Source organism: Rhincodon typus, chromosome 9 (assembly GCF_021869965.1).
Source record: "Rhincodon typus isolate 14 chromosome 9, sRhiTyp1.1, whole genome shotgun sequence".
NCBI lineage: Eukaryota > Metazoa > Chordata > Chondrichthyes > Orectolobiformes > Rhincodontidae > Rhincodon > Rhincodon typus.
The window spans coordinates 79,797,326-79,823,519 of record NC_063340.1 but is presented as its reverse complement, the minus strand read 5'-3'; the positions used below and the strand labels follow the sequence as shown (position 1 = coordinate 79,823,519).

Genomic DNA, 26,194 nt, shown 5'->3' with positions numbered 1-26,194 from the left:
CTCTCACTGACCTCTCTCATTTTGTTTTCCTTTTTTTAAATCCTCTTCCCTTGTTCCCTTCAAGCGTTATTTAACTTCCAGTTCTGATTAAAGCGCATGGGGTTGAACCAATTGCCCAGAATTTTGGGGAGCCAAAGAGGGAGCTGGGGATGGAATGCAGGAGCACCCAGAAGCACGGGGGTGGGGGTTGGGGTCTATTGAGGGCCCTGCCAAATGTCGTTGTGGGAACTCTTGGGAATTTTGGACGGCTGCCTGTGGGATGCAAAGGCGTGTGCTGTAGGTAAGGTATGCAGAAGGTAGGTCCATTGGGGATAAGTGTGGGTCACCCAATTCCAGAAGTGGGAAAGTGTGAGGGAATCTCTCCTGCTCTGAGTTCCTAACCCATAAGCGGTGAGCAGCTGCCCATTCTCCCCCTCCAGTTGCTGGGCTTCCCAAGCCCTGGGCTGTCTGACTCACAGCTACTAAATACAAAAGTCTGTAAAGAAAATCAGTTCCTGGCATCCTTAAATAACATGGCTCTTCAAAGCAGGTTTACTTACCCGATTGACCCAGTCAGACTTGCTTAAAACAGAAAGGCAGTCTGTTTGTGATAGGTTGGTGTCGAATATCATTCCTCTCCTCACAGATGCTACTTAACCTTACTAAGCGTCTCCAATTTTGTCTACGTTTATGTACTGTAAACGGTTCTGGTCCCCTTGTATGAGGAAGAATATAGATGGGGTGTAGCAGCATTTCACCAGACTGATTCCGAGGATGGTGAGACTATCCTGTGAGGAGGTATTGAGAAGGCTGGGTCCATGTTCTTGGGGTTTGAAAAGAAGGACAGATGATCTCATAGAGATTGACAAAATTCTGACAGTGCTAGACAGGGTCAGTGCAGAAAAGATGTTTCCCTTGACTGTGGGGTCCCAGAACCAGGGAAGACAACCTCAGACTGAAAGGCAAACTATTTAGGACTGCGATGAGAAGGAGTTTCTTCACTCACCTGGTGGTGAATCTTTGGAATCCTCTACCCCAGAAGACTGTGGAAGCTCCGAGAGTGAGAGTCTTCAAGTAAGAGACAGAGGGATTTCTAATAACAAAGATATTGTGGAATTTAGAGATGGCACAGGATTATGGTTTTGACGTAGATGATCAGCCATGATCTAGAATGGCAGAGCAGGCTTGAGGAACTGTTTGGCCTTCTTCTGTTCCTATGTTCCTCTATTTTGGAGTGGGCTAATCAGTAATTTCTAACAAGTGAAGCAAACACTGAGAGGACTACTTAAAACAAAGGTCAAATATTCTCACTTCACTCTCCGGATGTCGTTCTCAGGGCTTGGTGCTTCAATTTAAGATTTGTGGTATTTTTCATGATCAGTGATGCATTGTCAGGACTCAAGCCATGGTCCCAATATTACACCCTTCCCCACCATCTCTTATCCTTGCCTCTCCCCAACTCACCACCATGCCCAGAATCCTCAGAAAGGTTAATCTGCTGTTTCATTTCGGTGATGTGTGTCAATGGCAAAACCCCTGCTTTGGTTGTGTCTTTTTCTTCATTCCTCTTTCCAATGGTTTAATTTGAATGTTCTGTTTTGTTTCTGAATCTGATTGCACACTCACCAATCAAGAAGTTGATATTGAACAGCATTCCCCTTCTTAAGTACTCCAGATTTGAATCTGAAGTTTGGTGTGTGGTGAGACAGCAATGTAACATGATTAAGACTAAAATCTCTCCTTTGCAGGGAACAACTAAATGAAGTTCCTACTACAACTAAATGAAGTTTGCTTGATCATCACAACAGATGTGTGAGGGCCAGCAGAGAATTTTCTTTTTTACATCTAGATGTGAGAGCTCAGGATCAGTTGGCAACGTTTAAACAAATGGGCACCAATTGTTCATTTATAATTTTCGTCTTGCCTTTAACTGATTTAGCAGAAAATCCTGAAACAACCAAGCATGATTTATGTGACTATTCTTAACCAAATTATCATGTTACTTATTTAAAACTCATGTAATTGAGTTAGGTGCAGTTCAGTGAAGATTCACTCATCTCAATCTTGTGATGAAGGGCTTAGTTTATGAAGAGAAGCTGAACAGATTGGTCTTATAATCTTGGAGGTTGGAAGAATGAGGGATGAGCTGATTAACATGTTATAGAAAGCATGTGAATATTGGAGAGAGTGCAAAAGTGACTTATAAAAAAGGATCCAGGGATGAGGAACATCAATTTTGAGGATAGATTGTAGAAATTGGCACCATTCTCCTTGGACAGAAGAAGGCTGCGAGGAGATCTGGTTAGACATTTTCAAAATCATGAGGGGGCTGACGTAGTAGATAGGGTGAAACTGTTTCCACTCATCAAAGGATCAAGAACCAGAGGACACAGATTTAAAGTGATTTACAAAAGGAGGATGTATTGTGTGAAAAATACCTTTTCACACAGTGAGCAGTGAAAGTATGGAATGCATTGCCTAGAACTATGATGGAGGCAGGTTCAACTGAAATATTCAGGAGGGCATTAGATGATTATATGGATAGAAACAGCGAACAAAGGTATGGGAAGAAAACAGGAAATTGGCAATAGATTATAATGCTCATTTGTAGAGCTGGTGCAGATAGAATTGGCTGAATGGCCTCCTTCAACAACGTAACACTTGAACAAATGACCAAATGAAGAAGTATAGCACAGGAACAGGCTCTTCAGCCCTCCAAGCCTGTGCTGACCATCGTGCCCTAATTAATCTAAAAGCAAACCTGCCATTTTTCGATCTGTATCCCTCTATTCCGTCCTTATTCATTACCCATCTAGGTGCCTCTTAACTGTCTTCAGTGTGCCCGCTTCCACCACCTCTTCTGGTAGTGCATTCCAGGCTGCTACCACTCTCTACGTGAAAAATTTCCCTTGCACATCTCCCTTAAACTTTCATCCTCTGATCTTAAACCTGTGCCCCCTTGTAATTGAAGCTGCAACCCTGGGAAAAAGCCTCTGACTATCCACCCTTTCTATCCCTCTCATAATTTTGTGGACCTCTATCAGGTCTCTTCTCAGCCACTGTCTTTCCAGTGAAAACAATCCTAGTCTTTTTAACCTTTCTTCATAGTCAATGCCCTGGAGACCAGGCAATATCCTGGTGAACCTTCTTTGTACTCTCTCCAAAGCTTCCACATCCTTCTGGTAGTGTGGTGACCAAATACTCCAAATGCAGCCTAACAAGGGTTTTAGATATCTGCAACATGTTTTGCCAACTCTTGCACTCCACACCCTGAGTGATGAAGGCAAGCATGCCATATGCCTTCTTAATCACCTTGGCTACCTGTGTTGCCACTTTCAGGGAACTGTGGACCCGCATGCCCAGATCCATCTGAATGTTAGTGTTCCTAAGGAATTTACAATATAATTCACACCTAAATTTGATCCTCCAAAATGCATCACCTTGCACTTATCTGGATTAAACTCCATCTGCCACTTCTGTGCCCAAGTTGCCAATCTATGTATATCCTGTTGTATACTTTCACAATCGTTGGCACTATCAGCAACTCCACCAATCTTTGGGTCATCAGCAATTTTGCTTATCAGATCACCCACATTTTCCTCCAGATCCTTTATATATACTACAAACAACAAAGGGCCTAAGACTGATCCCTGTGGAACACCGCTAGTTACAGGTCTCCATTCTGAAAAACATCTTTCCACCACTACCCTCTGTCTTCTATGACCAAACCAGTTTTCTATCCATCTAGCCAGGCCACCACGAATCCTTTGTGATTTTATTTTTTGTACCAACCTGCCACATGGGACTTTATCAAATGCCTTACTAAAGTCTGTATAAACTACATCCACAGCCCTTCCCTCATCAATTATCCTTGTTGCCTCTTCAAAAAATTCAATCAGGTTGGTGAGACATGACCTTCCCCCAACAAAACCATGCTGCCTGTTACTAACTAGTCCATTTTCCTCCAATTGCGCACATATCTTATCCCTCAGTATCTTCTCCAAGAGTTTCCCCACCACAGACATCAAGCTCACCGGCCTATAGTTTCCTGGATTATCCCTGCATCTCTTCTTAAACAAGGGAATAACATTTGCTAATCTCCAGTGCTCTGGAACTTCACCTGTGGTCAACGAGGATGTGAAGATATCTGCCAATGCCCCAGCTATTTCCTCCCTCGCCTCTCTGCGTAACCTGGGAAAGATCTCATCTGGTCGTGGGGACTTGTCTATTGTAATGCAATTTAGGATTCCCAAAACTTCCTCTTTCAATATGTTGACATTCTCTAGAGTATTCACACACTCATCCCTGACCTCAACATTAGTCATGTCCTTTTCCTTGGTGAAAACTGATACAAAGTACTCTTTCAGGGTCTCCCCCACTTCCTGTGGCTCTATATATAACTTCCCTCCTTCGTCCTTGAGTGGGCCTACTCTTTCCCTTGTTACCCTCTTTCTCCTAACATACGCATAAAAAGCCTTGGGATTCTCCTTGTGATTCTTTAAGAATATGTTCCTGAGAGAATTTGATTACTAGGAGAATGTTTTCTCTTGTGTGAGAGACAAGAACAAGATGACACAATGCAACAGATCGGGAATGGACATCACACTGGAACAAGCCATCAGCATACAACAACAAAAGACCAGAACAAAGAAAAGAATAACCCTACAAGAAAACATGTTCAAAATCACCCACAACAACGACATGGACAACACAGATTCATGGATTAAAAACATCTCATACCGACCACGTACAGACACTGAGAAGACCGTCCTAGTACGCAGAGTGAATTATAACTAGAGAGACACCAAAAAGACTGACTTCTTGGCTGCGCTGGAATTGACACTAAAGAGCAACGGACTCACAGAAGAAGTACAACAGACCATCAGACAGATGATAGTCCCAACACTGAGCAAAAAAGGAAAGTGGAACACATTCAACACAGAAGAGAGGAAAGCCCTGGAAAGACTCAAGAAAGACAGGAACATTATAATTTTACCAGCTGACAAAGGATGCATGACAGTAATCATCAATAGAGCCCAATACATCGAGAAAGCTAACGCACTACTAGCAATTACCAACACCTACCAACCGATGGCAATAGACCCAACACCACAGTTAGAGAACCAGATTACAACAACCCTGAAGAAATTACACAACTCAGGAAACATCAGCAAGACAGACTACCAAAAAGTGAAGCCAGAGGGATCCAGCACACCCCGATTCTATGGACTCCCCAAGGCACACAAACCGGGAGGTCTCCCTCAGACCCATTGTCTCACTACTAGGCACACCAACATAGAGACTTGCCAAAGAACTACAACAGAAATTGAAATACTTAGTTGAGAACAATACCCACTCCATCCACTCATTCCAAGAATTCTGCAACGTCATCAAGAACACCAGGAAAGAAGAGGATGAGATGATGATATCCTTCAACGTAACAGCACTATTTACATCCAAAAACATCAACTTAGCCAAAGAGACAATTGCCACAAATCAAGTAAGCAGGACACTAACAACATCAATAAGAACACCACCATGAAACTATTAGATCTGTGCCTCACAACCCGCTTCACCTTCAATGACAGCATATACAAACAAATCAATGGAACACTAATGGGATACCGAATATCAGGACTGATTACAGATGCACAAATGCAAAGGTTAGAATGGACAGCACTCCCCACTATACAACCTAAACCCACCAGCAAAACTGGTATAATATACAAAATACCATGCAAGGACTGTGAGAAACACTATATAGGCCAAACTGGAAGAAAACTGACAATAGGGATACACAAATACCAATTAGCCACCAAGAGACACGAGCAATTCTCACTTATCTCACTACACAGGACAAAGAGGGACATGAATTCGACTGGGACAACACATCCATAATCGCACCAGCCAAATAGAGACACACCAGGGAATTCCTGGGGGCCTGGTATTCTAACAGGAACTCCACCAACACACACATTGAATTAGACCCTGTGTACCCCCAAACCACTGAGAAACAGAGCTGGAAGTGGTACCAAATACCCCAACAAACTGAGGCATATATATAACAAGCGGGACAGAACACGAATGCTTCACTGGAGGTGGATTGACAATGTTACCTAGCAAGGTGACGAAACATCTGCAATCAAACACACCAGCTCAGCAAGCAAATCTACAACCTCATCCACAACCCAATCCACACATCTTCTCAAAAACTTTAAGGTAACACAATTTAAGATGGAGACGAGAGGATTTCTTTTTTCTCTGAGATCATTTGTCTGTGGAATTCTCTCTCCCAGGAAACACTGGAGGTTGTGTCATTGGATTTAGTTAGATTTCTAGTGGACAAGGAAGCAAGAGTTATGGAGGGCAGACAGGAAAGGTGAGATCAGACCACAATCAGACCAGCTATGATCTTATTGAAAAACAGAGCAGACTCGATAAGTTGAGTGGCCTATTCCTCCTCTTGAGATCTATGTTTCTACATTCCTATACCTGGGCATTGAAGAGGTAATTTGGCATGAATGAGCCTAAGGGAAATGCTATAGACTGAAGTAAAAATGACAAAATGATGGAGTCACCCAGTTTATCATTCATCAGATTGTTAGGTTTACATTGTGGCGAGAAGGACCAAAAAGTTCTGCAATTTAATGCCTTGCAGTGCAGTGTTTGTGTACAACATTCACACACTGAGAAGATAGAGAGATTAAGTGCAATTATGTGACCTGTTCACACAAGCATGAATGATACCTGTTCCTTGCACATTTAATTTTACAGGATGTTATGCCTTCATTGACGTTTTGAATGCACTTGTAGAGCTTAGAATGCCTGTGCTTTGTTTCAGGAGAGACTGTCATGGGACAATCTACAAGTTTCTCACAGGCGATTGTTATTAAAGGTTTCGGGTATGTGGAAAACTCAATGGGATACTTTTATTTTAAAAATGCTTACAAACTACTGGAATAGTCAACTGGAAGTTTCTTGCAAAGTACTGACAAGTTGCTAGATTATTGACAGTGATAGTATGTAAATGAGGAGCTATTTACATTCGCAGATTTGTGAGCTAAATAATTATTGTGTTATACTTTCTTCATTTAGGAAGGGGATGCTTTGCGTCCTTCATTTATTAGTTAGGAATTAGAGCTGCCTCATTAGTATCCATATAGACCAAACAAACCTTTCATGTCTAGAAATACATGAGGCAAGCAAATCCCACGCCTATATCTGTTTACAGCAGATTGTGTTTCCTAGAACAGGTCACCAGCCTGAAGCCAGTGGCTATAACCTGACAGGCACCACATTGCATTGGTGACCTGGAGTCTCTTCCACTCTTTTACTACCTTGGCATGTGATGGAAGGATTTGTAGGTTGATAATCAGTCTCTTAAGCTGCGTTATAAACACACTTTCCATGGCTGTCAAGTCCTGACATGAAACACTGCCCACGGTGACTCAAATCTCCCAAATCTTAGAAGACAGGTTTAAGGGTCAAAGTTCTTTATTTTCAAGGTTACAAGGTTCTTTGTGGTTGATTCATTAGGCAATCACAGCCAAGTCAGAATGGCAAGAGCTGCAAGGCATTCAATCCCCCAGTCTGAGAATGCTGCTCCTCATTGCTATCCGGTCATTTCTGCTGGATAGTGGACACTTACATGGATATCAGGTGAAGACATAAACAGGCTCAGCTGTGCTTCCTACTCCCTGCCATGGGTGAATGACCTGTCAAAAAACATTCTCGGAATTTATGCCTGACACGTAAAACATCTCCTGGGAAAATGTCTAAAAGATTTCAGGAAAGCGGGTTATTGGAATGGGCAGACACATGGCTAGTGCAATTCAAAGTGGGTCTTTGAGAAAAGAAACCACAAAGACAAGATGCTCAAGTGATTGAATAAGAAAGAAACACAGGAGTTTAAATAAATCTCTAAAAGTGCAATGGTAGGTGCATAGTACTTCAAAAAAAGTCTAATAATGTGCAAAAAGTGGCAATAAATTGTTTCAAAAGATTGATAAAGTTGCAAGTTGAGTGCTGCATTCACTTTTAGGTACCACTTTATAGGATAAATGTAACAGAGAAAGCAGATGTATAAATTCAACAAACATTACCAGAGATGTGACACAGACTTGACACTGAGACAGTTCATAATTGGAGCAAAGGAGATTGAACTAGAGGTCTTTTTTTAAAAAATGATGAAGAAATTGATAGAGTAAATAAGGAAAAAAAACTTCTAGGTGAGGAGACAATGACTTTTGCAAAGAGAGTGAGAAAATTAATGAGGAAATTCCTCTATCCAGAATTTTTGGAAGAGGGATTGCATTATGACAGAGTGTATGTGCCAGAGACCATTACATATTTTAATAGAAAATTTGATAAATACTTGAAGCAAAGCTACGGGTGAATTGCTCAGAACATACTTAATGGGTTGAATGGCCTCTCTCTGTCCTGGGAATTTCTAAAGTGCTATGGACTGTCACACTGTAATCTGTTGCATGTTGTTGAGTAATTGTCAGAATTCATTATTAAGGAAGGAATAACAAGGCATTTGCAAAGTCAAGCACAATCTGTCAGAGTTAGCATGGTTTTATGAAGGGTAAATTGTGTCTGACTAATTTGCCAGATTTCTTTGAAGGTGAAACAAGCAAGTTGGATAATGAGGATCCAGTAGATGTAGTATATCTGGATTTATAGAAGGCATTTGATAAGTTGCCACACAAAAGGTGAGTACACAAAGTAAGGTCACATGAGGTTAGAGGTGATTTATTAGCTTGGATAGAAGATTGGCTAACCAACAGAAAGCAGAGAGTTGGGTTAAATGCATCTTTTTCTGGTTGGCAAGATGTAACTATTAGGGTACCATAGAGTTCAGTCCTGAGGCACCAACAATCTATAATCTGTATTAATGATATTGATGATAGCGAGCACTATAGACAAATTTGCAAATACACTAATATATGTAGAAAGTATGTTACAATAAGAAATAAGGAAATTTACAAATGCCACAATTTGGCAGATAGAGTTTAACATGGATAAGTATGCGGTTATCCATTTTGATCGGAAGAATAGAAAAGCAACTTATTGTCTGAATGAAGAGAAATTTCAAATTGCTTCAATGCATAGGGAACTGGGTGTCCTTATGCATGAATCACAGAAAACTAGTATGCAGGTACAGCCAGGAATAAGGAAGGCAGATGGAATTTTGGCATTTATTGCTAAAGGAATAGAGTATGAAAGTAGGGGAGTGTTGCTGCAACTGTACAAAGCATTAGTGAGATCGCACTGGACATATTGCATCAAGTTTTTTTTTTCCCCTTATTTGAGAACGGATGAAGTTGCATTGGACACAGATCAGAGGAGCTTTACTAAATTGATTCCAGTGCTGAGTGGTTTGTCTTATGAACAGAGACTGAACGTTTAGGCAGATACTGTCTGGAGTTTAGAAGTATGAGAGGAGATCTAATTGAGGTACATAGGGTGCTAAAGGAAATTGACAAAGTAGGCATAGAAGAGATGCTTTCTCTTAGTTTTAGGCAAAAGGGTAGCAGACTTAAAACAGAGATGAGAAATCATTTGTCTCAAAGGGTCATGATTCTGGGAAATTCACTATCCTGGAGTGTGGTGAATGCCAGGGCTTGGAGTAAATTTAAGGAGAGGACAAACAGATTTTTAAGTAGTGTTGGGTTGAAGGGTTATCAGGAGCAGGCTGTAAAGTGGAGTTGAGGCTGAGATGTGATCAGAAACATTTGTATCAAATAGTGGAGCAGTCTTGAGAGGTTGAATAGTCTACTCCTGCCTGTGGTTCTTGTGTTCGTGTATAACACAGTAGTATGCATATTGTGAAGTCGCTATTGCTTGACTAAAAATGATCGATTTTATGCCTTTTCTCTTCTTTAGTGTTGCTGATAAACATGCCATCGTCACAAATCTCGACAATAAAGTAACCCTGGAGCCTTGTGGACAAGCTAAAGTGACTTTAAATGGGGTCCTTGTCTTTGCTAAAGTTCAACTTAAACATTTGGTAATTCTCTTGTCTTTTTTAAAAGAAGCTGTTCTTTGTGAAGACTTAAGGGACACCGTGGTATGATGGTAATGTCTTTGGAGCTAACCCACTGAGGACATGGATTTAAATCCCAACTGGGCAACCGGGGGAATGTAAATACAATTAAGGAGAAGCAGGAATTGTAAGATACCCTCAGTGATGGTGGCCCTGATAAGTATCATTGATTGGCTCAACTAGGTTATGAATACCCTTTAGAGAAGGAAACTGCCATTCTTACCTGGTCTGGCTTACATGTGACTCCAGACCCACAGCGATGTGGTTGCCTCTTAACTTCCCTCTGTTTTGGCCTAGCAATCTACAGTACTCAGTTCAAAAGCAGTTACAGTTTGGCAGCAAATGCAGTACGCACACATCCCATGAAAGAATAAATTTGGTGAAATAATTATATGCAGCGTAATATACGCCAATAGTGGATCTCACATCTAAAGCATGGGTTTTGTGCTGAAATCTCACTTTGAACACAGAAATCCACTTGGGCTGTCCATTGAACGCATGCTGCTCTGTTGGAAGTGCTGTCTTTTGAATGAAATGACATAGAACATAGAACATTACAGCGCAGTACAGGCCCTTCGGCCCTCGATGTTGCACCGACCTGTGAAACCAATCTGAAGCCCATCAAACCTAAACTATTCCATTATCATCCATATGTTTATCCAATGACCATTTAAATGCCCTTAAAGTGGGCGAGTCTACTATTTTTGCAGGCAGGGCATTCCACGCCCTTACTACTCTCTGAGTAAAGAACCTACCTCTGACATCTGTCCTATATCTATCACCCCTCAATTTAAAGCTATGTCCCCTCGTGCTAGCCATCACCATCCGAGGAAAAAGGCTCCCACTGTCCACCCTATCTAATCCTCTGATCATCTTGTATGTCTCTATCAAGTCACCTCTTAACCTTCTTCTCTCTAACGAAAACAGCCTCAAAACCCTCAGCCTTTCCTCATAAGACCTTCCCTCCATACCAGGCAACATCCTGGTAAATCTCCTCTGCACCCTTTCCAATGCTTCCACATCCTTCCTGTAATGCGGTGACCAGAACTGTACGCAATACTCCAAGTGCGGCCGCACCAGAGTTTTGTACAGCTGCAACATGACCTCATGGCTCCGAAACTCAATCCCTCTACCAATAAAACCTAACATACTGTACGCCTTCTTAACAACGCTATCAACCTGACGAACTGGGGCCCCACTTACCTGCTCAGGTAGATGCAAAGATTCCATGGCAACTGTTTCTCAGACAATCAGAGGAGATCTGTAAGATGTGGAGGCGGTGGAGATATGGACTTTGACAAAGGAAAACAAAATTCTAGTGGACTCTAGCTGAAGATGAAAATATATTAGGGCGGTCCCAAGCTTAGTGAGTAACAACAGTGGTGGGGATGCACTTTAGCCTGGTAAAAGACATAAAACCTGAACAAATGAACAGCAGATTGGAACAACTGAATCTTTAGCTGTAGTCCACTGTAAATGCAAGAATTTGGAATGCAAATGTAAGAACAGATACAGTGCTTTCACGGACAAGGAATAAACTCTGTTGAAACTATCAAATAACTACTGAATGCAGTGTTATCAATTTCTCAGGGAGTGCATGTTATTGTGTAAACATGCATTATTACTAGGAGTAGTCCAGAGCTATGAATGGTAGAGGCTCCACTAGCTGGTCAGGAATCTGTCCTGTTCTTACCATCTGCAAATGTGTTAAAAGAAGAAATTACAAACCCATTATCAACTGGTTCAGCAATGTTATTAGCAATCATCATGTCCTGGAATGGAACATAAACCTGGATCTTCTGACTCAGAGGCCAGGATATTACCCATTGCACCTCCAAATTAACTTGTAGTTAAGACTAAATCCCCAACCATTGGAACCATGGAAATGTAGTAATAGAAAACAGGAGATTGGGAAAGAAAGAGCCAAGAAATGGCAATGAATTGTCAAGGACTCAGATGCGCAATAAAGGAGCTCACAAGCCCATCTAGGAGTCATCTTGTATCAATCCCTTTTGTTGTTCCTGCTGTGTTGTAGCCCAACAATGCTTTATATGTAAAGGAAAAAACAGAGTTAACATTTCAGGAACAGGTTCTGAGGAAGAATCTCCGGACCCGAAACATTAACTCTGTTTTTACCTTCATGGATGCTGCCAGACCTGCTGACCTTTTCCAGCAACTTTGTTTTAGTTCCTGATATATCTTTCCTTAGTTAATGGAATCAAAACTGTTTACTATATTTCAGGTATGGTCTGTGGTGGGTCCTCGTAGAATTTTAGCAAGACCTCCTTATTGTTATACTCCATTCCCTTTGAAATAAAAGCCAACATTCCATTTGTCTTCTTCTAACTGAAAGCAAAACTAAAAACCTTCACGGGTCTGTGTGAGCCCTGATCCTGTCCACTCATGATTCTTTTGTCTCATTAAAAAACAACACCAAGGAAGAACTCAAAAGCTGTTTACCAACTGCCTATCTGAAGGAGACATCTCAGCACCACTGTGTCAACACCTCTCTGCAAATGAAACAGGACAGAATACATCTCTCTTAAAGGGCATAGTGCCATCACATTGGAGTATTGATGAATGAGAGGTGACCTTAATGAAAAATATAAGGTTCTTAGGGCACTTCACAGCGTAGATGTGGTTGGGTTGTTTCCCCATTGTGGAGAGTCTAAGACCAGAAGGTACGATCTCAGAATAACAGGTTGCACATTTAAGACAGAGATGAGCAGGATATTTTTTCTTTCAGAGGGTAGTTAATTTGTGGAATTCTTTACTGCTGAGTAGGTTGAGTCACTGGGTATATTCAAGGCTGAGACAGATTTTTAAATAAAATCAAGTGTCATAAGGATAAGTCATGAAAGTGAAGGGTGATCGGCTCAAGTATAATCTCAATGGATGGTGGAGTATATTCGATTAGCAGAATGATCTATTTCTACACCTTCCTTTTCTGGTCATACACCATGACATGCCTGTAGTGGCAGTCAAAGCAAATACCACACAGTATGAAAGTGCTATTTGAATCAAGTTCTTGTTTTATTCAGAAGAGAAAGCAACTTTTTCACTTAAAAGCTGTTCCCTCAAAATTACGTTAAAATGTGTTGGAAAAATATTTGTTGTTCTGTTTTGAAATGGGCAACTAATCAATGACAAGTGCTTTTGGCTTTAATTTTTGCTTTTGTGTACCTCAGGATAGACTTATTCTGGGATCAACAGCACGTACCTCTACGTAGGATTTCCTTGCGAGCGGAACGGTGAGGACTTGAGCAAATATGACTACGACTTCTTCCAGTCAGAGCTGGCAGCAGTGGAAGGTTTTGACAGAGATGCTCTTGGTAAGCAGGTAAAGCCAGGACTACAGTGGTATCCTGGTTATGGTACTGAGTTAGTAATGCAGCAGTCCTGAGTTCAAAATCCACTGCACCCAGTCATTAATGAAATGTGCAGACTGGCACCAAAGGGAGAAAAAAGACTCTGAAAGTTGTTGGATTGTCATTCAAAACCACGACAGACATTCAATGGGAAATCTGCCTCCTGGTCCAACCTACATGTGACTGTAATGTTACAAAATGTGCTTCCTTCTTAATCCCTCCTGAAGTGGCCTTTCAATTGTGAAGACAATTGATACAGATCAGGTAACTTGGCCGTGTAAAACATGCAGCCTGGTCCCAGTTACCAGATCCCAAAAGCAAATATTTATACAAAATACACTGAGTTAGTGATGAACTAACTAACTAACCAACTAACTAACACGTACAGTTACAATGGTTAAAAAACATCTACATAAGTAGATGAATAAGAAATGTTTGGAGGGATATGGGCCAAATGCAGACAGGTGGGACTAGTTTAGTTTGGAAACATGATTGGATTGGATTGGTTGGACAAAAGGGTCTGTTTCCCTGCTGTATGACTCTATGACTCCATGAACTTTCAGGTTTAAACTAGCATGATGTTTGAGTGTTGGTGTTTGTTCAGAAACAATCAGTGGCTTTGTGGTGGTCCTGGAGGATTTTTAATACATTTAATACGCACTATGAAGGGGTCAAAAGCCTTGACAACTGCAATGGATAGCACTAAATCATAGATCCGTATTTTCTTCTGGTAACACAGTAGTCATATTTTAATTGTTCAACTGCACAGAAATGTCTGGTTAAGGAGTGGGGTAAGTGATTCACAAGCAGCAGTTATTCCCTGTGACTCTAACAACTTTCTGATCGCCCACTGACCAGGTCCTACAAGTAGGAACAAGAAAGTGGACCCGAGTGTGCTTGCTGTGTTCCTTGATTACATCAGGGTGAAGCCTCTGGCGGTGGAAGCAAACCAGATCAGCAAGGAGTTAAATAAGGTAATCATGCTATTTCTTTTTTCTCTCTCTTGCACGAATCTCACTATCTTTCTCTTTCATCCTCCTCTAGACAGGCAATGCTGTGTCACATTGTTGAGGAGTAAACTCACACTTACCTCACAGTTTTTACATCCTGAAGAATGCTTTACAATTGATGAGTTATGTCTGATGTAAAGTTACTGGTGTTTGGAAGATGGGTTTGGAGGATCTAATTTCCACAAATCCATGACTCACAAGCAGCAAATCAATGAATAACCAACTGTTTTTAATAATGTTGTTCAAGGGAGGAATGTTGTCCAGGATGCTAGGATAATACCCATCTTTTGTTTGAATGAAAGGGATCTTTCTTAGAGACAGCAGGCACGGCATAAATACAGAAAATGCCAGAGAAACCCAGCAGGTCTGGCAGCATCTGTGAAAAGAGAAACAGAGTTAATGTTTTGAGTTTGACATGGATATTCTTCAGAATACTGAGCAGACATGGCCTCAGGTTAATCTCAAAGATGACATCTCTGACAGTGGAGTACTCCCTCAGCACCAAAGTGACATGATGCTCAAATAGATCACCCTGCTATAGGAAGGATGTTGTTAAGCTAGAAAGGGTACAGAAAAAATTTGCAAGGTTGTTGCCAGGACGAAGGGTTTGAGTTATAAGGAGAGGCTAGATAGGCAGGGACTTTTTTCCCCGGAACGTCAGATGCTGAGGGGTGACCTTATAGAGGTTTATAAAGTCATGAGGGGCTTAAATTTGGTGCATAGCCAAGGTCTTTTTCCAAGGGTAAGGAAGTCCAAAACTAGATGGCATAGGCTTAAGGTGAGAGGGGAAAGATTTAGATCATAGAAACATAGAAGATAGGAGCAGGAGGAGGCCATTCAGTCCTTCGAGCCTGCTCCACCATTCTTCACGATCATGGCCGATCGTCCAACTCAATAGCCTAATCCTGCTTTCTCCCCATAACCTTTGATCCCATTCACCCCAAATGCAATATCTACTCACTTCTTGAATACATTCAATGTTTTGGCATCAACTACTTCCTGTGGTAATGAATTCCACAGGCTCACCACTCATTGAGTGAAGAAATGTCTCCTCATCTCTGTCCTAAATCTACTGTGACCCCTGGTTCTGGACACACCCACCATCGGGAACATGCTCCCTGCATCTACCCTGTCTAGTCCTGTTAGAATTTTAAAGGTGTCTGAGATCCTCCCTCATTTGTCTGTTTTTCCTGCAAAAACAATCTGCAGTTCTTGCTACCCCCAACCTAGTCAATTTCTCCTCATATGTCAGACCCGCCATCCCCTTAATCAGCCTGGTAAACCTTCGCTGCGCTCCCTCGAGAGCAAGAGCATCCTTCCTCAGAAAAGGAGACCAAAACTACACATAATATTCTAGGTGTGGTCTCACCAAGGCCCTGTATAACTGCAACAACACATTCCTGCTCCTGTACTCGAAACCTCTCACAATGAAGGCCAACATATCATTTGCATTCTTTACCACCTGCTGTACCTGCATGCTTACCTTCAGTGACTGGGGCACAAGGGCGTCCAGGTCCTACTGCGCACTCCCCTCTCCCAATTTACAGCCATTCAGGTAGTAATCCGCCTTCTTGCTTTTGCTTTCAAATTGAATAACCTCACATTTACTAAATTATATTGCATCTACCATTGATTTGCCCACTCATCGAACCTGTTAAGATCATGCTGAAGGATCTCTGCATCCTTGTCACAGTTCGCTGACCACCCCACCCCACCCCCACCCAACTTGGTATCATCTGCAAACTTGGAGATGCAATATTTTGTTCCCTCTTCCAAATCATTAATATATATAAAAGGAACATGAGGGGCAACTTTTTCACACAGAGGTGTGTGAATGGAATGAGCTGTCAGAGGAAGTTGTAGAGGTAGCTACAATTGTAGCATTTAAAAGACATTTGAACAGGTACATGGATAGGAAAGGTTTAGAGTGATATGGGCCAAACACAGGCAAACGGGACTAGTTCAGTTTAGAATATGTCGTCAGCATGGACGAGTTGGAGCGAAGGGTCTGTTTCTGTGACTTTATAGTATTTTAATTGTTTAATGGCAGGATCTCAAGTTTGAATTGGAAGTGAAGAACTTGGCATTAACAGACTCCAGGGGCCATGACCTTGTGAAGGAGGTGATAGTGAAGGTGACAAATAAAGTGACTCATCAGGTATGGAGGAATACATTCATATGAAATGCTTTGACACCAATTGTGTTGCATTAGAAGAAAGTTATTTTTCCTCTTTAACCACTTTTCCCAATTTTAAAATCCATTTTCCTTTCATAGCACCATTGAGTATGGGATTTGGATATGCTGGTGGCCGTGGAAGAGAAGTATTGTTTGGGAATAGGCGATGTAAGACGCTCATTCAGTTGACATGATTAAGATCTCCTCTCTCCTGTCAGCTGTAAAAATCTTACGTGAGAATAGTTCGAGCAGTTTCTCTTGCTCCGCACAAAAGTCCCCTATTTTAAATCAAATCTGGGGTAAAATTGGAACTATCAATAGGGAACAAATGTCAGGTGGATACCTTCACTGAGTTAATTTCATGGGTCTCCTAATGATGTAACAAGAATCATAGAATCCCTACAGTGCGGAAGCAGGCCATTCAGCCCACCTTCCGAATAGCATCCTACCCAGACGACCCCCGCCCCACCCCTCCCCCAGCATATCCCTATAACCCTGCATTTCCCATGGCTAATCTGCCTAACCCACACATCCCTGGGCACTCTGGGCAATTTAGCATGGGCAATCCAACTAACCTGCATATCTTTGGACTGTGGGCAAAAATGCAACAGACACATGGAGAATGTGCAAACTCCAAACAATTGCCTAAGGGTGGAATCAAACCCAAGTCCCTGGTGCTGTTAGGGAACAGTGCTAACCAATTAGCCGCCATACCGCTGAAAAAACTCTGACAGAAACTTAGGAACAATTCATCATTGCAAGATAAAGGAGCAAGGTCTCATTCCCAACTGAGTGCAACTTTATACACATAATAACTGTTGATGCAAAGTTGTGTATGTTTGAACTGAACACTCTGGTTACTGTAATTTGCATTAAAGCATTATATCTCATGTCCTTGGTCTAGAGAACTAGAAGGTCTGATCCCCATGGTTCTCCAATATCACAGGTATGGGTCTGGTCAAAGGCTAAGTTTGTGAATAGAAAGTTCATCATGGAAGACATATATCAGCGTTTCATCGATGGACAGACCGTTTCTCTGGATAGAGAGAGTGATCCATTCTGGGACCCTATTGAGGCAGTCCATTTAGGAACTGCATACATCTGGCTTCAATCTCTCAACTACTGTATTCCACTAGAAGAACATGTAGAGTTTCACAATTCACAAGGTGAAGAAGAGGCTGTTTTACAGATGAATCTGGTGCCATGCACTCCATCTGGACAGTAAGTTTCAGAAGAGGTGTTTTCAGTTTGTCTTTTTCTTTCCAAACAACCATTCAAGCCAAAATTTATCACAAAAGACAGACTAATGTTTTGCATATCCGCTTTGAGTATGTTAGGAAGGCTGTAACATAGGCTAAAATGAAATCTTCGGCAGTCAACAATCAAATCACTCCAGTCCTGTAAATATATATTACAGACAGTAACAGCACAATGGACAGCGAACCAACCCATTGTGCCTGCATAGCTTCTTCTGTAGAACATTTCAGAGTGAATCCTACTGCTCCACTCTCTCCCAGTCATCCCATAATTTCCTGTACTTTAAACACTTGTCCATTTTCCCTTTGAAAGAAAAGCAATCACCTCTGGTGCAACCACTCTGTGGAAAAGCAGACCATGCTGCTGCAAATCTCTACTGGTATAGATCATATTGGTTGATACAAAAATTACTAAAATGCTCGCTGGGGAAAAACATAGGCACAGTTGCACCGCACCTCTTATATTGAAGAATAGTCTGATGCTATGTAAGTCTGATACAATCCAAATGTAAAATTATTTGAATTAAACTGTGAACCAATGGTTTGAGATCACCTTTAGAAGTTACACTCAGTCATTGTGCTGCTAACAGTATAACTACAATCAGGCCAAAGAGAAAATATTCAATTCCCAAGGCATCCCAAAATGTAATTTTCAATCTTTTAAATCTTAAAAAGAATATGATTATCTCAATAGCTTGTCTCAATTACAGTCATGTGGCTCAGCATTGCAGCCTTATAGCACCAGGGGCCCAGGTTCAATTCCAGCCTTGGGCAACTGTCAGTGTGGAGTTTACATTTCTCCCTATGTTTATGCAGGTTTCTCCTACAGTTCAAAGATGTGCAGGTTCGGTGCATTGGCCTTGCTGAATTGCCCATAGTGTCCAGGTATATGCGGGCGAGGTGGGTTAGCCATGGGAAATGGAGGTTTTTGGGGATAGAGCAGGAGTGGGAGGGTCTGCGTGGACTTGATTGGCTGAATGGCCTACTTCTAAACTGTAGAGATTCTATGAATTCCTTTGGCATTTTGGATATGAATGTTAAACATGTAGCTTTACTTTATTTGGCTACACTGTATTGTGAAGACAGTGGTATATCTCTTCTGAACAATTTGCATTGCCATGTGCAGCTAATCATCCTGAGAATTGGTGTATATAGTATGACTGTGCCTTATTATGTACATTTTCAGAATATTAGATCAGTCTGTATTTTTTTCTAGACCTCTGAGTGAAGATGAGATCCTCATCGATCCCACAGAAATGGTGGGTCAGAGGTTGGATCTTCAGGTTCAGATTAAGCAGTGCTTGGGAATCAAGTGGCTGAAACAGAACAGCAAGAGAGGAATTCAGATTCAGTAAGAATATCTTTTCATATGGAATTAAACATGATGATTATTTGGTCAATGGGTGTCAAGCACCCTGCAGGACACCCCTGACCCAACAATAAGAATGGACATGACTGAAAACCATTGCCATCTTCGAGTCATAGAGTCATAGAGGACAGAAACAGACCCTTTGGTCTAACCAGTCCACGCCAACCATAATCCCAAACTAAACTAGTCCTATCTGCCTGTGCTTCGCCCACATTCCTCCAAATATTTCTTATTCGTGTATTTATCAATGTCTTTTAAACGTTGTAACTGTACCCACTTCCACCACTTCCTCTGGAAGTTCATTCCACACAAAAGCCACTGTCCATGTAAAAAAATTGCCCCCAAGTACTTTTTAAATCTTTCTCCTCTAAAATATAAAAATATGACCCCAGTCTTGAAATCCCTCACCCCAAGGAAAAGACACCTTGTTAATTAATCCCAGAGTTTGCATGTTTTATCTCCCAAATCCCCCAGTCCTTTCTCTGCAACATAATATATTTCTTCTCGAATTTGTAGATGCCATAGGTCTTCATCGCTCTCCTGGGAAATCTGATCCACTGTTTCATCATCTTTTGCATAAAGACATGAAATCCATGCTGCATTTTCTCTCCTCTTCTGCATTTGAGTACATAGCATTTGTGGTAAAGTTCTTGATTAGTAGTGATGTGTCACAATTTACGTAGGGAGTCCAAGTTGATGTGTTGACATACATTATTTTTTAACACACCTGTTGTAATTTGGAGCTACGAATAGAGATGACAGAAGCTCCAATGTTGTTACCACCATGTGGTTGACCAAGAATCTCTCCCGCTTTTTCCATCTACCATTGGTACGTTTTGGAATGATTTGAAGGTTGATATTCAACCTGTTTGGCCATATTATGAGCACTCGTTTCTCAACTTGGAGTGGGACATGAACCTGGAACTTGTGGCTCAGAGACACTAACACTATCTATTGCAGCACATGACCTACACAGAGTTGCTGGCCATGTGCAATTGTTATTAAGATTCAATGTTTTTGTGCATCTTGCAATGTAAAACAAGTTTTTCCCAGAGTTGTCTTTTTGTCGGTATAAACATTCCCAGTTTTGCTTGTCTCTCCTTGTAACTCAGATGGCTAGTCCAAGTTTTAACATTCTTTATTCTGCCTTCTCTGATGACAAGAGATGCCTACAGGACAATATTGTGACTAAAACTGTGCGAAGGTGTGGGTTTTACAAGATGGTTTTGAATTCCTGGGACATTTTACATCTTTCTGCCTCTAAGTCATAAACTACACAACTCTCAGTTAAGATTGGAGTCAGGGCTTAGATATTCATTGGTTGCTATTAGGTAAAGAGGATTTTCCCTCCTTCCATTGAGGAACTGTTTGTCATGAAACCTAGATGGTTGCTTTCTGACAATGAGTCTCACCTGAAGCAATACATTGTCTTTTCCTCAGCTACTTGCAGCTATCTTTCAATTCCAGCTTTTGTGGTTTCTGACACGAATATTCCATATCCAGTCTCCAATCCAGGATGTTTTAATTGAACTGTATCAGTAATCCCATAGAATTGTGCAGCTGGCCTCAGTTTCTTTAGCCAAGAAGTGAATAAAATCAGTTCCTGTTTGCGCTCCTAATTGCTCTCCATTGATCTCTCACTTGAATGTCCAGATATCAGGGCAATGTGAGACTCCAATAGTCAGATACTCACTGTGAAGGCTTATACATGAACAATACCAACTGTATGATAGTGAGGTATTCCAAAACTACATTGCACAGGGCGTGTGCTAGGCGAGATCAACGTTAGCAAGATCAGCATTATTTGAGGCTAGAGAGTCCATTCCTCAGTCTAATAACGGCCAGGAAGAAGCTGTTCCTGAACCTGTTCATGCACGTTTTCAGGCTTTTGTATCTTCTACCTGACAGAAGAGGTTGTAGGGGGTCATTGCCAGGGTGCAATGGGTCTTTGATGATGTTGGCCGCCTTCTGCGACAGTGAGCCATGTAAATAGAGTCCATGGATGGGAGGTTGGCTTCTGTGATGGTCTGGGCTGTGCACACCACCTTCTGTAGTTTCTTACGGTCCTGGGCAGAGCAGTTGCCATACCAGGCCATTATGCACCTGCACAGTATGCTTTCAATGGTAGAAGTTGGTGAGGGACCTTATGGACAGGCCAAATTTCCTGAGCTGCCTGAGGAAGAAGAGGCATTGTTGTGCCTTTTTGACTGTTGCATGTACGTGGAAAGTCCAGGACAGTTCGTCAGTTATCGTCACTCCCAGGAACTTGATGCTGTTCACCCTCTCAACCTAAGTTCCGTTGATGTAGATGGGGGTGTGTTCTCCTCCTGTCTTTCTGAAGTCAATGATCAGTTCTTTAGTTTTGCTGACGTCGAGAGAGAGGTTGTTTTCATTACACCATGTCACCAAGCCCCCTATCTCTCTTCTGAATTGTGACTTGTCACTGTTGGATATCCGTCCCACTATGGTGGTGTAATCAGCGAACTTGTAGATGGCATTCGTTTGGAATTTGGCAACACAGTTGTGAGTGTACAGGGAGTACCATAGGGGGCTGAGGACACATTCTTTGGGGGGCTCCAGTGTTGAGTGTTATTGTGGAGGAGGTGCAGTTACCTATCCTCACTGATTGCAGCCTATGGGTCAGAAAGCTGAAGATCCAGTTGCAGAGGGTGGAGCTGGGACCAAGGTCATGTAGTTTTGAGATCAGTCTGGAGGGGAATAATAGTGTTGAAGGTGGAGCTGTAGTCAATGAGGAGGAGTCTGGCGTAGGTGTCTTTGATGTCCAGAAGTTCCAGGGCTGGGGATACAGCATTTGCTGTGGACCTGTTATGTCGGTAGGTATATTGTAAGGGATCGAGGCAGGTTGGGAGACTGGACTTGATGTGGGTCATGACCAGGCTCTCAAAGAACTTCATGATTATTGAGGTCAGAGCCACTGGGCAGTAGTCATTGGATTTGGTTCTGGGACACCTTTGGTTAAGGTCAGGTACACGTTTGGAGAAATGAACTGCCCTTTGGGAGAGATGAAGTGCACTTTAGAATTCTGAAAAGTAGATATGAACGCATTTAAAAATATAAAAAATATATAAACTCATCGAAACTGTCAAAAGCATCAAAAGGAGTTTTAAAGACAAGCTCTTCACCTATCATGACATTTAATCTCCTGCCCTTTACATACTTTTTAAAAATTATGCTTGGAGTGTTAAAAAGAGTTCTGCTTACATTATGAGCATTTCTAAAAATGACTATGATCCTTCCCAAATATGTGACTCTTGTTGCAATAGGATTCCATGGGTGCCTTTGAAACACAAATACCAGAATGAAGCTGATGGCCTGAATGGCCTGTTAGCTATGTTGTAAATTTACCACAATTCTACGTAGTGGATGGAAGTGTTGTGAAGAGAAGTCACTGTGACAAGTGCACACGGTAGAGGAGTTTTAATTAAATCCTGTACTAATCAAGTTTAACAACAATTGTGCACTTTCTCATCGTGTATCATGGATACCAAAGAGTCTAGAATCTAAAGTCTAGATGCCTAACAGTATGCAGCCAGTAATTGCTGAAAAAATTATATCTCGTATACAATTATTGACATATTCTGTTAGTGGTAGCTTGTGCACAATTAATGCGCACGTTAGTGTATGTGAAAAGTATACCTGACGAACTCATAAGCCAGGGCTGTGAGAAAGATTAACTGTGTGCTAATCTCTTCAGGTATAATGTCTTTAACCATCCATACCCTTTCTGCACCAAACCTACCTGGAACACTGTCAATGCAAGAATTGATCAAGTAACGCAATTCACTGTCAAAAGTGTGTCACAGGAACTACTGAACTATCTACAAAGCCATGCTCTGGTCCTGGATCTGTGGGGCCTACAAGGTAATAAAAGACCTTTGTGGCTCAAAGATTGGTGTGGGAGAAACGGATTCGAATTCATGGGACATTGGCATCAGTACTGGGGAAGGAGGGAGCTGGTCAGATGGGATGGGCTTCATCATGCTTGGAGCAGAATCACTGCGAATCACATAACCAAGGCTGTGGCTAGGGCTTTAAACTGAATAGATGGGGTGGGGGGAGGCTTGGAAAGTTATGGACAAAGTTAAAGCGGGGGGGAGGTCTCAGCAGAGATTAAAATTTCCAGAACAAGTAATAGGACAGAGTGTATGGAAAGGGTCAGGAATCTAATTTCAGGCACAGGAGATAAGGGGACAACTATGAGAAGTGGGGGGCAGCCAACTCAGGAGTGAGCGTGTTGTATTTAAATGCATGCAGTATATGAAACAAGGTAAATGAGTTTGTAGGGCATGTTGAAATTGGCAGGTATGATGTTGTGAATATCACAAAGAAGTGGCTGCAAGGAATCAAGACTGGGAACTAAACCATATCCTATTGAGAGGATAGGCAGATGGGCAGAGGGGCAGTGTTGCTGCTTTAATAAGTTATGAAATTAATTCAATTGCAAGAAGTGATATTGAGTCAGAGGGCATAGAATCTGTATGGGTAGAGTTGAGGAACTGCAAAGGAAGAAAAGACACTGATGGTAGTTATGTACTGGCCTCCTAGCAGTAGTCAGGATGTGGGGAAGAAAATAAATCAGGAGATAGAAAAGGCATGTAAGAAGGGCACTATTACAATAATAGTGTAATATTACTATTAATATTAATAGTAATATGAGGTAGAGGTGCCGGTGTTTGACTGGGGTGGACAGAAATCACACGATACCAGGTTATAGTCCAACAGGTTTATTTGAAAACACAAGCTTTTGGAGCCTTGGTCCTTCTTCAGGTGTTAGTGAGAGAGGTGGAATCAGACACAGAATTTATAACTAAAACATGAAAGGGTCACACCACTGATGAGGGTGTATTAAACAAACCTAAGATGCTGTTAAATCTTTAATCAGTTAAAAAGTTTTAATTGATTAATATGTATATGTAACTCCCCAAATACCTTTCAAGTCACTGTCCTGAGAGAACTAAAAGTTTTATCAGTGTAAAGAAGAGATAACATTTTAGGTCAGACAATACAAGTTAGATGTGAGGCCTTGTTTAGAATCTGTTTATGTTTTGGTTTGGAGTCAGACTGGTTTTGTTTCTAAAAGTAGAATTTATAAAATGCCATATTGACTGACTGTCAATAAATTGTGTGCTTTTTGAATAAATTGAATGTATCTGCAAATACAAATTCACCCCATAGATTTATATGTTTGTGTGTGTGTGTGTGTGTGTGTGTATGTGTGTGTGTATATATGAGTGAGTTGGGGGGAGAGAGAGAGTGAGTCTGTGCATGTGTGTATGTGAGTGGGGGCAGTGGAGAGAGTGTGTGTGTGTGTTTGTGGGAGAGAGAGAGAAAGAGAGTGTTGTGTGCAGGAGAGTTTCAGATCCCATGTATTTTTTATCTCTGTAGTGTGGCAATGGGATTGCAGTATGGATAGATAGTGCTTCATAGTTTCACATCCTGGGAAAGAACAATATAAAGTCAGAAATTTCTTTCCACTGAAGATGGTGATATTAGGTCAGGAGCAATGAATGGAATAAACATTCTATGAGTTAATTCAGGCTCTACACTCTAAACTCTAGGCTCCAGATTCTATGCTCTAGCTATTGAAGATATTTTTGTGGGGAATTGGTTCCAAGGAATGGTAGTCTTGATGAAACAGTTATCCTACCTATTTGCCTTTGTTATTATAGTATAAGTCATGATATAGAAGTGTGGCTTATTAATTGAATGTCAATTGTATTAATTCTCTGTAAGTTGAAGACGTTAAATTGGATTTTACTTGAGCACTTTAAAGAAAAACTTAGTGAACCTTTATGAAGTAGAATTAGGAGGCATATATTTGTAATATTTCACTGTAAATAAATATAAGACTAAGTAAAGATCTAAAAGTATGAATGTTAAGTTAAAATAATGTTTAAAGATTTAAAAACATCAACTACATTTGTTAGATAGCCTTTGGACAGTCTGAGAAAGGAAATCTAAAAAAAATGTCTTAAAGTGTTTTAAGTTTTTACAATGTAATTCCAAAACTCACAATTGAACAACACTGGTAACAGCATTCTCCTTGCTCAGCCTACAGAAATAATTTGGCAACTCATCGTGTGTTTTGTCTTGTGGTTGGTTTGCTCGCCAAGCTGGTTTGTTGTTCCACAGACGTTTCATTACCCTCCTGGATAACATCATCAATGCAGCCTCCGATGAAGCGCCGTTGTGTTTTTCCGCCTGGTTTTTAAACTCTGGTGTCCGTTGAGCTGGATTACCTCACTTCCAGTTTTCCTTCATAATGGAGTGTATATGGGGTCTAGCTCTATGTGTTTGTTAGGGCATCAGAGTAGCACACAAACCCATATCAACCCTATGCCAACTGCTCACCCGAACCAAAGACCCACTACCCACTATAGACAGGACCAATGTCATATACAAGATTCCCTGCAGAGACTACATCCGACAAACATGAAGGAAATTAACAACAAGGGTACACGTACATCAATTGACAACAAAAAAAACCAATACTCACTCATTTCCATCCACATGGATAAGGAGAACCATCAATTCGATTGGGACAACACCAAGATCCTGGGACAGGTGAAGCAGAGACAGGCACAGGAATTCCTAAAAGCCTGGTACTCCACTAAGAAAGCCATCAATAAACACTTAGAGCTAGACCCCATATACACTCCATTGGGAAGGAAAACTGGAAGTGAGGTAATCCAGTTCAACGGACCTCAGAGTTTAAATAACAGGCGAGAAAACACAACGGTGCTTCATCGGAGGCTGCACTAACGATGTTACCCAAAATGGTAATGAAACGTCTGCGGAACAACAAACCAGCTCAGCGAGCCAACCAACCTCAACACCCACAACCCGAGCTACAAATCTACACTAAAATTTTTTCAGAGATAGTAGGAACTGCCAATGCTGGAGAATCTGAGATAACAAGGTGTAGAGCTGGATGAACACAGCAGGCCAAGCAGCATCAGAGGAGCAG

At 41.4% G+C, this 26,194-nt stretch overlaps 1 protein-coding gene across 1 annotated transcript in view; it reads left to right on the top strand.

The window, feature by feature from the left end:
* The window catches only part of kif28 (kinesin family member 28), a 56,974-nt gene that overhangs the window by 26,949 nt on the left and 3,831 nt on the right, over positions 1 to 26,194 (top strand). The window contains 9 exon segments of the mRNA XM_048601367.1: positions 6,821 to 6,881; positions 9,868 to 9,991; positions 13,216 to 13,231; positions 13,234 to 13,384; positions 14,267 to 14,369; positions 16,456 to 16,563; positions 17,528 to 17,802; positions 19,054 to 19,188; positions 22,922 to 23,088. Coding sequence (XP_048457324.1) covers positions 6,821 to 6,881; positions 9,868 to 9,991; positions 13,216 to 13,231; positions 13,234 to 13,384; positions 14,267 to 14,369; positions 16,456 to 16,563; positions 17,528 to 17,802; positions 19,054 to 19,188; positions 22,922 to 23,088 — 1,140 coding nt within the window.